The 14,506-nt window shown below is 36.8% G+C and overlaps 1 protein-coding gene across 13 annotated transcripts in view; it reads right to left on the reverse strand.

Annotated features, from left to right (window-relative positions):
* Positions 1–14,506, reverse strand: part of Kiaa1109 (KIAA1109 ortholog) — a 249,263-nt gene that overhangs the window by 44,360 nt on the left and 190,397 nt on the right. For 10 of the 13 annotated variants that reach the window (XM_029554131.1, XM_029554129.1, XM_029554128.1 and 7 more), the window contains 5 exons: positions 10,782–11,008; positions 9,903–10,103; positions 9,549–9,679; positions 8,243–8,366; positions 96–205 (listed from right to left, as the gene is read on the reverse strand). In XM_029554131.1, coding sequence (XP_029409991.1) covers positions 96–205; positions 8,243–8,366; positions 9,549–9,679; positions 9,903–10,103; positions 10,782–11,008 — 793 coding nt within the window. The remainder of the gene's footprint in view (positions 1–95; positions 206–8,242; positions 8,367–9,548; positions 9,680–9,902; positions 10,104–10,781; positions 11,009–14,506) is intronic. The other 3 variants (XM_029554137.1, XM_008849234.2, XM_029554138.1) reach the window with 1 other exon arrangement.

The following is a 14,506-nucleotide window of genomic DNA, read 5'->3' on the forward strand; positions in this document are numbered from 1 at the left end:
ACCAGTATGACTGCTATTCACTATAAGGTACATTTTAAGAAAGAAATAGAGAATGTTGGTTAGAAATCTGCACTATTGGTTGAAATATGTATTACCTTGCTCTTTCCATTCTCTTAAGAGGTGGCCTTCCAGAAGCTGAAATGCTCTTTGATCTGCTGTAACTTGGTTTGTAACCTAAACCCCACTTATCCTTGAGGGAAGCAGCCTAATGAAATGGTAGAGGAAAAAAAAGGTAACTGGAAGCAACTGTATACTGACATGGTATTTCATCTCAGCTAAAATAAAACCTTAACTAAGTTAGCTCATTTTCCTCTGGGTGAATGTAACTTAGCATAGATGATTCTCCAAAGACTATAGCAATAAGCTATGCTTATACCTTAACACCATTTAGGAGGGCTGTGCAATGAAAATAAGAGTCAATGGCTGTACCAAGAGAGAAGGAAAAGAAGAGGAGAAACAAGTGAGATTAAAGGAAATGGTTAGGAGAGTGGAAAAAGAAAATGAGCAAAGATTCTGGGGAAAAGCTAGCTAGGTATGTGTTAAAAGACCACCTTGTAATCTCAAGTACCATTCAAAGGTGGCCCTGTTGCAGAGCTTTGCTTCACTGTAACAAAGGAAAGCAAGAGGAAACTTGAACACTCAAATGTGCTAAGCTCTAAGGAGCTGGGTATTGAAAAGATCCTAATATAGCTGAGGATGCCATGAAGGGCACAGGAATTAAACGGGAACACTGAAGGAGACAAGTTTTAAGAATGCAGGTATAATTTCAACACTGTCTTTAATCTATCCTATCTAGTTTTATTTGTAACAATCAATTACCAAGACAAACTACCTTATAAACGGCACAGAAGCAATATTTTACTTATAGTACATGACTCTTAGTAACATTTAAAATACAGAAGTATGCATTGTATATCATCAAAGTCTAGTACTCTCAGAGAATAGTGCCGGAATAACTTAAATGGAATTCCATCTTTTTGGGGCAGGGGTTGGTGGCAGGGTCTCCCTGTAGCCACAGCTGACCTGGAGCTTGCTATGGAGACCAGGCTGGCCTCAATCTCACAGAAATCTGCCTGGCTCTGCCTCCTGAGTGCTGGGATTAAAGGTGTATGCCACCACGACCAGCTCTGGATTTTATTTTTAAATAATTTACAGCAGAATTTGAAAAAGGTTCTCAAGGAGTTGAGAGGTGACTGAGGGATCACTTATAACCTTTCTTTCTTCTCTGACTCCAGCAGATTTGAACTTGTTTTCTTTATAGGGAGGTGCCACCAAAAACTTCATTATGGTAAAAAATTAAAGGATTCTTTTAATTAAAAGTTAAAACCCCTTTATCTACTTCTGAAAAGCAGCTTTTGAACTGGTTCCCAGTTCTACATATAAGGTCCTTGGAAATCACCACTCTAAGTTTGAACAGGAAAAAAAATTCAATAATTGTCCCAAAGAATTAGGCATGCAAATATGGGGAGTTTCAGCTTGGAGAACAGAAAATTTTAAGTAGGAAATCCCATAGGGACTGGCCCTGGGATATGAAAATCTGAAGTGTAACTTACAAATGGCTGAATGCTCAGGGCAAACAACCCTGATAGTAAAAAATACCAGGGTAACCCAGTCACAGGGTACTCCTGCAAAAATGCAATGAGATCTTCCTCAGGAGTCTGACCAGATTCCTACAATAAATATCAAAAAAATCTCAAGCTAGGGTAAGGGGAAAAGGAGCTATCTTGAAAATCATCAGAAAATAGTTGTATATAGTACAGCCAAATTTCAGTCATGTTTAAGTATCTTATTTTAAATGGATTAGTGCTTACATATACTCTAAAACTCTAGATTACTTATAATACCCAATATGTCATAAACACTAGGTAAACAGTGCTATAATGTATTGCTTAGGAAGTAATAAGGGAAAAAGCCTGTGAATATTCAGGACAGAAGCAATGCTTTTTTCTAAATATTTCTGAACTGTGGTTGGCTGAGTCTATAGATGTGGCGTCCAGGGGCAACTATACTCTGTTCTTCACATGACTAGCCTTCAGGAGATACCAGCTAGTCAGAGCCTAACCTGAGCTGGTGGTACTGTCATAGCATATTGGACAAAGAAAAGGGAAATGTTGAGGTCTAATCAGAAATACCCACATTGACCCACCCAAACAGGAAAAAGGGGAAAAAAATGACAAACACTTATGAAGTTCACAGAGAATGATGAAAATCTTTCCTCCCAGACACCTTACCACTACAATCCTCGAAGGGAACTTTACCGCACTTCCTTTTACCTGGCACATCATGTTTAGTTATCAAGACACCCCCCCCCAAAAAAAAGCATAGTAAAGGGAAAAGAGAAAAAAGATCCAAAGACACAAAATGAGTCAGAACCAAATGTGACAAGGATGTTGAAACTTGTATTAGAAAATTAAAAGAGTCATAACTAATATATTATTGGGCCCCAATGGAGAAAACAGCTTGTAAGAATAGCTGCCAAATAACAAGAGCTGAAAATCGTATAAAATCGTAAGTATAAAAAAAGAACTAGTAGAGATAAAAACACAGTAGTAAATGAAAAAAAAATGTGTAGAGCTTATAAGGTGAGACACACCGTGAACAGAATCACTCAGAATGAAACAGAATCAACACAAATCTCAAAAACTGAGACTTCAAGAAAATGAAGACCAAAAAAATCCAAACAGGATGCCTAAGAACTGTGGAACAACTTCAACATTTCAAATATGTGCAATAGGAATACCAGAAGAAGCGAGAAAGAAAGAGAAATATTTGAACTGCTCGTGACTAAGATTTCCTCAAATTAATGCAAGATACCAAACCACAGACACAGGAAACTAAGGGAACACCAAGCAAGGTAACTATCAAGAAAACTACAGATAAGCACATTATTATTTTTATTTATTTTTTAGTCTTTATTTTTTACTTAATTTTTGTGTATTTCATACAGAACATCTCAGTAAATCTTAATCATCTTTATGTCCCCTTCCCTCCCTTCCATACTCCCCACTGGAATTCATACATTCTGTCATTTGTTTTAAGGCCTACAGAAGCATATTATTTTCAAAGAACAAAAAAAGATTTAAAAAAATCCAATATGACAAAATTTAAAAAAATTTTACTTGGGTCTGGAGAGATGGCTCGGGGTTAAGAGAACTTGCTGCTCTTGCAGAGGACCAGGGCTCAGGTCTCAGCATCCATAAGGAAGCTAAGGAGATCCAACGCCCTCTTCTGGCCTCCAGGAGCATTTCATGACACTGGTGCACTTACACACATGCAGGAAATACACTCATATACATTAAAAAAAAAAAAACAAAAAACAAAAAACCCCAAACTTACTCATTGAAGAGCAAGGAATAAAAACAAAAATTTTTCCTCAAAAACCATGCCAGTAAGAAAAGAGTAAAGAGAAATATTTAAACTGTTGAGAGGAACAAACCCCCCAATAATCCAGAGTTCTATATCAAATTATCCTTCAAAGGTGAAGGAGAAATAAAGACTTTCTTAGACAAACAAAAAATAAGGGATTCTGTTGCCTGCAAACCTGTTTTGCAACGAATGTTAAGAGTTCTACAGAAATGAAAAATGATAGGGGTTAGAAATTTGAATCTCTATAAGGAAAGGAAGACCGTCAAAGAATTAAATGAAGGTAAGAAAAATTTTATTTTACTCTTAAATGATCTAACAATTTGTTCAAAATAAATAGCACTAATGCTGTGTTTAATTGTTTATATATAATATATATACTTATGTACTACATGTATATATATGCTTACATATTACTACATATCTTATGTGTATACAGATATTTACATTTATATTCATGCTTACATATAGAGAAATGAAATGAATGACAGTCATGGCAAGAGAGTTTACTTCATTACTAGAAGGCACTCACACTACCTATGAGTAGCATAGTGCTATGTGAAGGTAGACTTGGATATCTGTATATGTATAATGTAATACCAAGCACACTAAAAAAAGAGTTTTAAAATATAACTGATTTCTAAGAATGAAGAGAAGATGGAATCATAAAGTGATCAAACTACAAAATTCAGAAAAAAGAACAGAAGACAAAATAGGAACAAAGTACAAGGGTAATGAATAAGGAACAGTAAAAAAAATTATAGTAGATGTTTGGATCTAATTGTATTAATAATCGCTTTGAACATCAATGGTCTAAAATAGTCTTAATGGAGCAGACCAAAACAAAACAACATAAAACCCTAGGCAAAGTGGTGGCATATATTTATCATTCCAGTACTCCAGAAGACTAAGGCAGGAGGATTGGGGGTTTGAAGCCAGTCTGTGCTACACAGTAGGACCATGTCAAAAATAAAGATTAAAACACCCATTATGCACTATATGCTGCTACCATAAACTTACTTATACACACATAAATAAGCAATACACTGCATGTATGATCAATAACAGGCCAAGTATACAATGTATATTTGATAACAGAGCTGAGAAATCTCATCACCTAATATGCACAGTCATAACAATGTTACCATAATATCACTTACAGGTTATCTACTGAGCAGCCAACTGTATAAAAGTGAAGCACAAATAATTATGAATGGTGCATAACAACCATATTACCACTTTATGTATTTACTATAGTATTTTTATTATTTTATAGTGTACTATTAATTTTATAAGAAAAAGCTGTAAAAATAACATGCTGTGTTATAGTGGCAGGAGTGTCACATGTCTTGTGTCTACTTCATTTTTGGATTGTATCAAAGGATTATGTTAAGTGACTGGCCTGTACCATTATAAAATTTATGAATAAGTATACTCTATGATGTTTGAACAATCACAAAATTGCCATTCGATACCCTTTTCAGAATGTATCCTAGTTATACATAGTTAAAGACCATGTAAATTAAAAACAGATGGAGAAAAATATATAATGCTAACACTAATCAAAAGGAAACAGGAGTAGCAGTATTAATTTCAAACAGAGAAGACTTCAAATCAAGGAAAAGTTATGAGAGATAAAAAAAGCATTACATAATGATAAAAAGACTCATTCTCTAAGACTGTTTATGTGTCTAACAACACAGGGTCAAACTATGTGAGATAAAAAGTAACAGAGATTCAAGGCAAAACAGATAGATTCACTATCATGGTTGGAGACTAGTGACCTTTTGTTAAAAATGAACAGATCACATACAAAAATCAATATGGATGCAGTTATCATCAATCAGTTAGATACAATCAGCATCTATAGATGACTTCATCTATTAACAGGAGGTATACAATCTACACAAGTTAACATGGGGTATTCACCAAGACAGGCCACCTTCTAGGTCATAAGACATGTCTTAACAAATTTAAAGAACTGAAACCATAAAAGCTGTTAAGACAGCAATGTAATTAAACAAGAGATATCTGGCATGTGTGTACATGTATATGTGTGTGTCAGAAAGTTACTTAGAAAATTCAAAATGCATCAAGAGTAAAGAACACACTTTTAAAGAAAATGAAGAGAATTTTAAATTTATTTTGAATTAGATAAAAATGAAACCATAAAAATTTATGATATGCAGTGGAAGTAGAGGGAAATTTTATAGAATTAAATGCATATCATCAACTGTCTAAACTGTAACCATAGGAAAGTAGAAAAAAGAACAGATGAAGGAAAGGTCATGCTTACAGAGCCTATGAATATTCAGTCAAGAAATGCTGCAAAATGTGGTAAGCCGAAATGGGCCAATTCTTTGAACAAGACAATTTGCCAAAACTTACACAAAAAGAAAAAGAAAATCTGAATAGATTAAAGTGAATAATCCAAATAATCTGTCCAAAACAGACAGCGACAGGCTCAAATGAATGTACTGGTAAAGTACACCAAGCAACTAAAGTGGGCATTTCCTATCCATCTCTCAGATGACAGTAGGAAAGGAATCCTTTTAACTCATTCAACAAGGCCACCATTATACCTTAATAGCAAATCCAGAGAGACATTCTAAGAATGGAAAACTACAAACTGATTTTTTTTTGTAAACATACCTGTAAAAATCCTTCAGGAAATATCAGCAAATCAAATCCAAAGACTTATGCAGACTACAACTATGTAGAATTATTCCAGATATTCAAGGGATAAGGGTTCAACATTCAAAATTCAATCAATGCAATCCATAGTATGACCAGGTTAAAGAAGAAAAGTCACATGATAATATGAGTAAATACAGAAAAAGTATTTGACAAAAATCCAACGTTATTTCATGATAAAAACTGTAGGACTGAAAGGAGCTTTCCCACATGTGCTTGTATATAGGGTAGAGGTCGAAGCTGCATGTCTTTCTCAATTCCTCTCCAACCATATTTTCTGAGACAGGGCCTTTCAGTGAAACCTGGTGCTTACTGACTGGTTAGACTGGCCAGCAAGCTCCAAATATATGCCTGTGTCTATCTCCCCAGGGTTGGGATTACAGGTACACCACTGCCATGCCTGGTTTTTTAAGTGGGTGCTGGGGATTTGAACTCAGGTTTTCATGCTTGGGTAACAAGCACTTTATCCACTGAGCCATCTCTCAAGCCCTAAGGGAGACTTTCTTAATTTGATAAAGTAGAATAAAATGTGGCACTAACATCACATTTAATGAACATCAACTCTGAATACTACCATTGAGATCAGAAACAAGGTGAAGCCTGCAAAGCCTCATGTGTTGAGAGGCTTGGTTTCTAGCCCATAGAATTGGGAGGTGGTTGAATTTAGGAGGTGAAGCCTAGTTACAGAAAGTTAGGTCACTATGAGCATGCTCCTGACAGGGAGACTCTCATGTGTCTGTCTCTGTTTTCCTTCCTCTCTCCTAACACCTCCCTTTCTCTTTCTTCTTGTCTTTAAGCAGGCCTCATTTGCTACACATTCCTACCATGATGCACTATACCACCTAGACTAAAAGCAACAGGTCAAGGAACTATGGTATGAAACCTCTGAAATCACGAATCACAATAAACCTTTCCTCCTTTTCCACTGATTATGTCAGGTGTTTTATTACAGTAAAGGAAAGCCCCTCCTGTCATTCCTTTCCAACACTGTGCTGGAAGTATTAGCTAATGTACTAAAAGGAAGAGATTAGGAAGGAAGAAATAAAGCCACCTTTGCTCACAGATGTGGCATGGTTTTCTATACAGGAAATCCAGAAGAACTGATAAAAATGTCCTGGAACCAATAAACAATTACAGGAAAATTAGAAGTTATAAAGTTAACAAACACATAAAAGCCAATTTTCTTTCCTATGTACCAGCAATTAACAAATGGAATTTGAAATTTGAAGCACAATTTACACTTGCACAACCAAAAATAAAATGTTTAGGTATAAATCTAACAAAATGTGTGTAAGATCTATATGAAGAAAACCACAACATACTCTCATTTAAAAAAATCTAAGAATTTAATAAATGGAGGGATATTCTATGTTCAGTATTGTCAGGTGTCATATTGTTAGGGGAGGAGTGAGAAGGGGGAGCATAAAAGGATTTTGAGGACAGTGAAGCTACTCTGTAGGAATGCATGTCACTGCACATTTGTCCTAAGCCACAGACTGCATCAAGAGTGAACCCTCTTGTAAAATATCAACCTCTGGAATTGAATGTGTCAGTATAAGCTCCTCAGCTGTAGTAAGGGTACTACTCTTGCAGAGGATATTGACAGTGGCTGGCTGACACTATGCATGTACAGGCAGGAGGTAGACTGGAAATTTCTGTACATTCCTCCAATTTTGCTATGAACTTAAAACTTCTCTAAAAATTGTGCTTAATTAAAAAGATAAATAGACCAGAAAAGGGGGAAATTGTGGCTTAGAGGTAAATTCTGAAAAATAGGATGAACAGACATCGCAAAAGACTATACACTTTTCAGAAAACATTTGAATCTAAAAAGCCAGCGTGGTTTTATGAAAGGCAAGATAACACAGTGGCCTGGCACTTAACTGCAGAGTTCTACTGTGGGGCTTTCAAACTTGGTAGAAATTTAGTCAAATGACCTGATTTTTCTATGCCTCAGCTGTCTCACCTTTGAAATGGAAAAAAAAAATACTAATAGGATTGTTGTGAACATTTAAGAGTGGCTAAAAGTAATGCATTTTAAATGGTGCCTCGTATACTGAAGGTCTGATAGTTATAAATCAGGTGGTGTTATCACTAGCATGAAAGCGAACATAAGCATCACTATCATGTTTTATAAAGAAAACATTTAAAAATAGTCTTACAGAGGTTTTAAGCATGTACTCACTCGCATACTGGATCTCCGTAACTTTTTACGAACATCCCTTCGAATGTCATTCACAGCCACAGATTCTAACTGCTGGTAACGCTGAATTTCTTGGTTTATGGTTCCTTCACTTGCACCCAATTTTCTAAATGAAAATTTAAGAAGGAATTATAAAGAAGAAACAAAGTAAAATTGATTTTTAATTCTTCCTTTTTTACTTTTCTCACTTGTCAGAAAAGTAAAAGATAGACAGGCCAAAATCCCAAGCATATATAGCAGACTATAAAAAGACCACTAACATCTCAGGAAATGCTTTCATGCTTTTGATCCATTGATGTTTATCAAAAGTCTCTAGAAACTCGCGGAAGTCATAGAAACATGTCTTTACGCAAAATTCCATATATAAGCTTCAAGTCAATTTTTCTCAAGTCAATTCTTCTAGAGGATACAACTCAAATTGTAATGTAATTTAACAGGAAAATGTGATTCATTATATAACATACAAACAAGTTTTAAAGCCATACTTTTCATTGTACAAAATTCCCGTTTGTGGAAAGACCCTGACTGAACAATAACAACAAAAACCCCAGAGGTATGTGTATTTGAATATTAGAGAAGATGAGGCATGACCATAACCTTTTGAAAAAAATGAAAATAGCTTTTAAGTCTAGCAGGAAGAATATTTGTTCTTGTAAAGGAGGAACTGTGCAGTAAAATTATAATGATAACAGGTTTAGAAAAAAAAAATTACTGCTGCTTACTATCCTACCCCATACTTTTGTTCTAAGGAAATACTGAAATAGGTGGGCAGGAGTCTTACAAATCCCATGAACACTGAATTTACATACACACAAGTTGAAATCTAAGTTCTTTACTCTGAGTCCGTTTTCTCATTAGTACATTTGGAAAATGCCATCTAACCTCATAGCTATGTCATGAGGATTACAGTGAGACAGCATGTCATACCAGACAAGTACTCATAAATGCTGATTCTTTTCTCCAAAAGTTTTCATAGGGAAACACTGTTATCAAATTACTAAAGCACAATTCATATATACATGTGATATGTGTAAGCACAGATATACACATGGAGATATACATATATATATATAAAAGTCAGCTATACAGTGCTCAGAAATGAGGAGTTATGAAGACAGAAGACTAGTATTTCAGGCTTAACATTACCATTAATGATTTAAAGAAAATTACTGAGCCTCTTTGGACACTGGTGACTCATTTGACAAATTAAAGTGTTTCCTCCATCTTTAGCATCCTAGGAGTCTATTATTAGAGAATGCTGTATTGAGTTAAAAACCGTGACACATACTTAAGATCATCTATTACTTTAGCCTGTTCATTCAGCTCTCTTATGTCCACTAAACGCTTCATAATTTTTCTTCCTCTAGGTTCTCCAGTCTGGCTAAAAGATGTTCCTTGTCTTCGATAATCTATAGCTTCCTAAAAAACAAAACAAAACAAAACAAAAAATCAAAACCATATGTGTTAATACCACTCTCACTTCATACAGCCAATCTTTACTACAAAATTAACATCTCAGATCAAAGAATCAAAGCATGCAAGAATCAAAGCCATCTATACTACACAGGAGGTAAGATGATTACAATTCTCCATTGATTCAAATCCCCTCATTCCATAAGGAATCCACTGAGTTGCTACCTACGTTTCCCCATGAGTGTGCTCTGCATGCTTTCAAATGAGACTGGCTAGACTGAGGGGACCCCCACATCTCTGGGTCACACAGATACTCTGCAGGAACAGAATAGCGCTGATTTGGGGATGTCAGGCCTAGTAGGTGATTTACAAGTCGTTGCCCAAAGGTGAGTTTGTGGCCATCTCCACTTACTGAACTTCCATCAGAACTCTAAACAATAAATAATATTAGTAATTAAAAAAATTTCTTGCCAAGACAAAACTACTTCATGTCACAATAGGTAAAATATTTAAAAAAATCTTCAAAAACCAAAACCAGAATGAAAGCAGCAAGTAACTTTCTGACTGCTAAATAACGTGATACTATAGAATATACAGTCTAGCTGGAAAAACATATTTTCAAATGTTTACATCACTGGGTAACTACTTCTCCTTTTAGAAGACTTATTGGTAAACATTCTGAGATATAATTCACATACTATAAGATCCACCCATTTAGACTGTACAATTCAGTGGCTTTTAGTTTACCCACAGAGCTGTGCAGTCATCATCACACTCTCTGCAAGAACATTTTCATCTTCCAGAGATCTATTAGCAGGCCTTTCCCATTCCTATCCTCATATATCCTAACTTTCCCAGCCTTAGGACACATTGATCTGCTTTCTGTCTCCAGAGATTTACTTGTACCCCGCTTTTAATGTCATTACATTGCACTGAATGGCACCATTATGAAACACGTAACAGTATTAAGATACGCAGACCCAGAAACCACCACTTTCTTCCCTTCCTCCACAAACAGCAACTATAATACACAAAATAACATTAAGTTCATCATATCCCTGTCTCAGGAAAAGCCAGTCTCAAAATTTCTGACAGTGAATGTACTTACATTATGGATGGTGGGAGACATAGTATCGACTTCATCTTCATCTGACAGGTCAGCTATGTTCACTGAATTGAGGTCAGCGATGTCATCTATGTCTTCCTCTCCTGTCAATGTTGTAAGGGTATTGCCCAGAGCATTGAGTCTTTTACCAATGTTTGGATCCATGTGGACATCAATCCCGCACATTTTCCACAATACATTGAGTGTCCAGGTTCCAGCACTGCTACTTTCTGTTTAAATAAAGACGTGGCATTTTTTAGGAAGTTCTAAGATTAAGAGTTTAAGCAATCCTGAATGTAAGTAACAAAGTGATATCTAATGTCTTTCACAGGAACTCTATTTGAAATACCAGACAGTAAGTTTGGTTATCATGTGTACAGTGTGTATCTACCCCTTTCTCTGTACACAGCATCTTTCTTCATCCTAATGACTACATATTCCTTCTCTGAACCCAAACGGATCTACCTTCCCGTGGCCATAGGAGAACTGCTGTAACCCTAAGTCATCAGCCAGAAGTAATTAAGTAACTGGTCAAAGCAAACATAAAAGGCAGGTCTGTCTTTTAACCAATGGACTAGAGAAATGAGGCTTATGAGCTCTTCACAGCTATGTGCTTTGTTCTGTGTAAGGCCAAGGTCACTAACTAAAAAATAAATAAATAGTCCAGATTAAAAGAGGCAGCCAGAGAGTGGCAAAAGCCAGAGGTGAACGAGTCCTGGTGATAGTCGGGATCCTGGTTCTACCTGCTCTTTCTCATCCCTGACAAAGTATTCCTAAATTATGTAATCTGCAAATAGCCTGTGATATACTTCTGTTTTTGGTTAAGCTAGTTTGAGTAGGTTGCTGCTACTTGTAAACAAAGGAGTCCTGCCAAAGACACATGTCCCCTCTCCCAAACGTATGTTTGCTTTGTTGCAGTCACCAGATGCCCTCCTAGAGTATGCTGCAAATCTCCTAACTTTCCAGTTACTGCTACAGGGGGCAAGGGGAGGAAGAGCTAAAGGGCCTGGTGTCTTCTCAGGTAACTTACTCAGGATGAGCATGAGGCTAATTGGAAACAACTACAGGAAACAGCAAGAAGAGAAAGGAAAGCTACTAACTTTAGTAAGCTTCTACCCATCTCAACATTTTAAGATCCTTTCAAGAAACATCTGCCTTGGGGGTGGAGAGATTGCACTTGCTGCTCTTCCAGAGGACCTGGATTTGATTCCCAGCACCCACATGGTGGCTCAAAACTGCCTGTTGCACATAGTGCACATACATACACTCAAAAAATACAAACACACACACAAACACACACACACGCGCGCGCACACACACACACACACACACACACACACACACACAATTAACTAATTAAATAAATTTTAAAAAAGAGAAATGTCGCTCCTAAAAGCAGGGCTCTCTCTCCAGGGTAAGTCTATCCTGCCCTCTGTGCCTTGACTCCCCAGCCTCACGCACCCTCCCATCTCCCCCGCCAGTCTCTCCTCCTAGCCTGGGTCCTGTCCCATTCCTTGTCTTGGCGCCCCAGACACCTGGGGAACCACCACTGCTTCCTGATTTTGTGCATCCAGAGGAACTCAGTTATTTCTTGGGTCCCCAGGGGCACTCTGGGCCTGTCCTCACCCTCACCTCCCTCTGCCGCCCTGGGTCTGCACAACCCACCAGCCTCTTTCCTGGATGCCTGGGATGACCTTTCCTCTTCCTGGTCCTTTGCATTCAGATCAACCCAGCTTTTCAGTGCAGTCCCCAGGGGCCTTTAGGGCCGCCTCCCACTCCCATCTTCCTTTGCATCTCTGGGTGGCAGAGCCACCAGCTACCCTAGACCAGCATCTTTCCTGGGTCCTGCTCTCAGGCCAGGAAATTCCTGAGGCCAAAATCTATTGTGGAGGGATTCAGCCCTTAAGAGAAAGCCTGAGAGTATCTGATCTTCATCTGACTTGGGCCTCTGTGATAAATACTGAAGACAAAAGCAATCCGGCCAATCCAATATAAAATCAAGAGAGAACTGGATGCTTAGAGGAACCAGCATTTCATGCCCAAAAAGTAAACCACAAAGATACATAAAGTTCACAAAAAGAAGCAGACCTAAACTTGAAGGCTTGACTCTCACACAAGAATCAGAAACTACAAAAGAAATTCACATGTCAAAATCACAGAGAAAAAATAATAATATGTAAAACCAAAATAACATATCCCTACCAAATACCAATAGCCCTCTAGAGGAGTACAATAAGAACCCCTAGAGACAACACAGGACATGGACCTCAAAAGAACAGTGATGAAATACACATGATAAAAGAATTCAGTGAATTTAAAGAACACACAAAGGAAGAAATCAAAGAACTGATGGAAGATAGGTATAAACTTCTGAATGAATTCAGAAAAGAGTTAAAATTTTGAAGAATACTTAGGCTGAAATGAAAAAGAAGTGAAACACACAGTAAGCCAATTAGAAACTACAGGAGAAAGACTCACCAATACGATGAATGAAATGCAAAACAGAATATCAAGACTAGAGCATAAAGTGGATGAATTAGACCACTCAAGCAATGATTTTGAAAAATTAAAAGAACGCAAGCATGGAATATGCAGGAATTGTGTGACACCATAAAAAAAGCAAACATACAAATAATAGGCATACAGGGAGGAAAAGAAAAAGTCAAGATAATGGTGTGGAACAGATCTTCAACAGTATTGTAGAAGAAAATTTACCAAAATTAAAAACAGACATGCCCATACAAACACAAGATGCACATAGAACACCAAATAGAGAGGACCAGAAAAGAAACTCCCCACAACATATCATAGTAAAAACACTAAAGGTATAGAACAAATAGAGAATACTGAAAGCTACAAAAGAAAAACAAGTCACAGATAAGGAAAATTACAGCAGACTTTTCACTGCAAACTATGAAAGCCAGAAGAGCCTGGACCAAAGTATTCCCAGTTCTAAATGACCACAGATGCCAACCCAGAATACTGTACTTAGCAAAAATGTCTATTATACTTGAAGGGAAAAGAAAAATCTTCCATGACATAAATGGGGTGAAGGAATTCATGGCCACAAAACTAGCCCTTCAGAGAGTTCTGGAAGCAAAACAAAGAGCTGAAGAAAGGAATGACTATACCCAACGGGCTGAGAAAAGAAATTCAATGAAGGTATAACTGTGGGAAAGTACAGCTATATCAAGAATGTAAACAGAAATAAAAATGACAGGATTCAATACTCATCTTTCATTAATCTTTGAATATCAATGGACTTAACTTCCCAGTCAAAAGACGCAGGCTAGTTGAATGAATTAAGAAGCAAAACCCATCTTTTTGTTGTCTGCAAGAAACCAATCTCACTTTCAAGGACAGGCATTATCTTAAAGTGAAAGGATGGAAAAAAATATACAAACAAATGGTACTAAGAAAAAAGCAGGTGTAGCAATTCTAATATCTGACAAAATAGACTTTAAACCAAAACTAATCAGAAGAGATAAAGAGGGCCACCTCATTCTGATCAAAGGAACAATGAATCAAGAGACATTACAATCATGAACATATATTCACCAAACTCTGGTCCACCCAACTTCATAAAAACAATACTACAGGACTTAAGACCCAGATTAATCCCAACACATTAATAGCAGGGGACTTCAATACCTCACTGTCTCCATTAGATAGGTCAGTAGGGCAGAGAGTTAACAGAAAGACATCTGAATTAAACAATACCATATATC

Source organism: Nannospalax galili, unplaced genomic scaffold (genome assembly GCF_000622305.1).
Source record: "Nannospalax galili isolate Female #2095 unplaced genomic scaffold, S.galili_v1.0 scaffold64, whole genome shotgun sequence".
Classification (NCBI taxonomy): Eukaryota; Metazoa; Chordata; class Mammalia; order Rodentia; family Spalacidae; genus Nannospalax; species Nannospalax galili.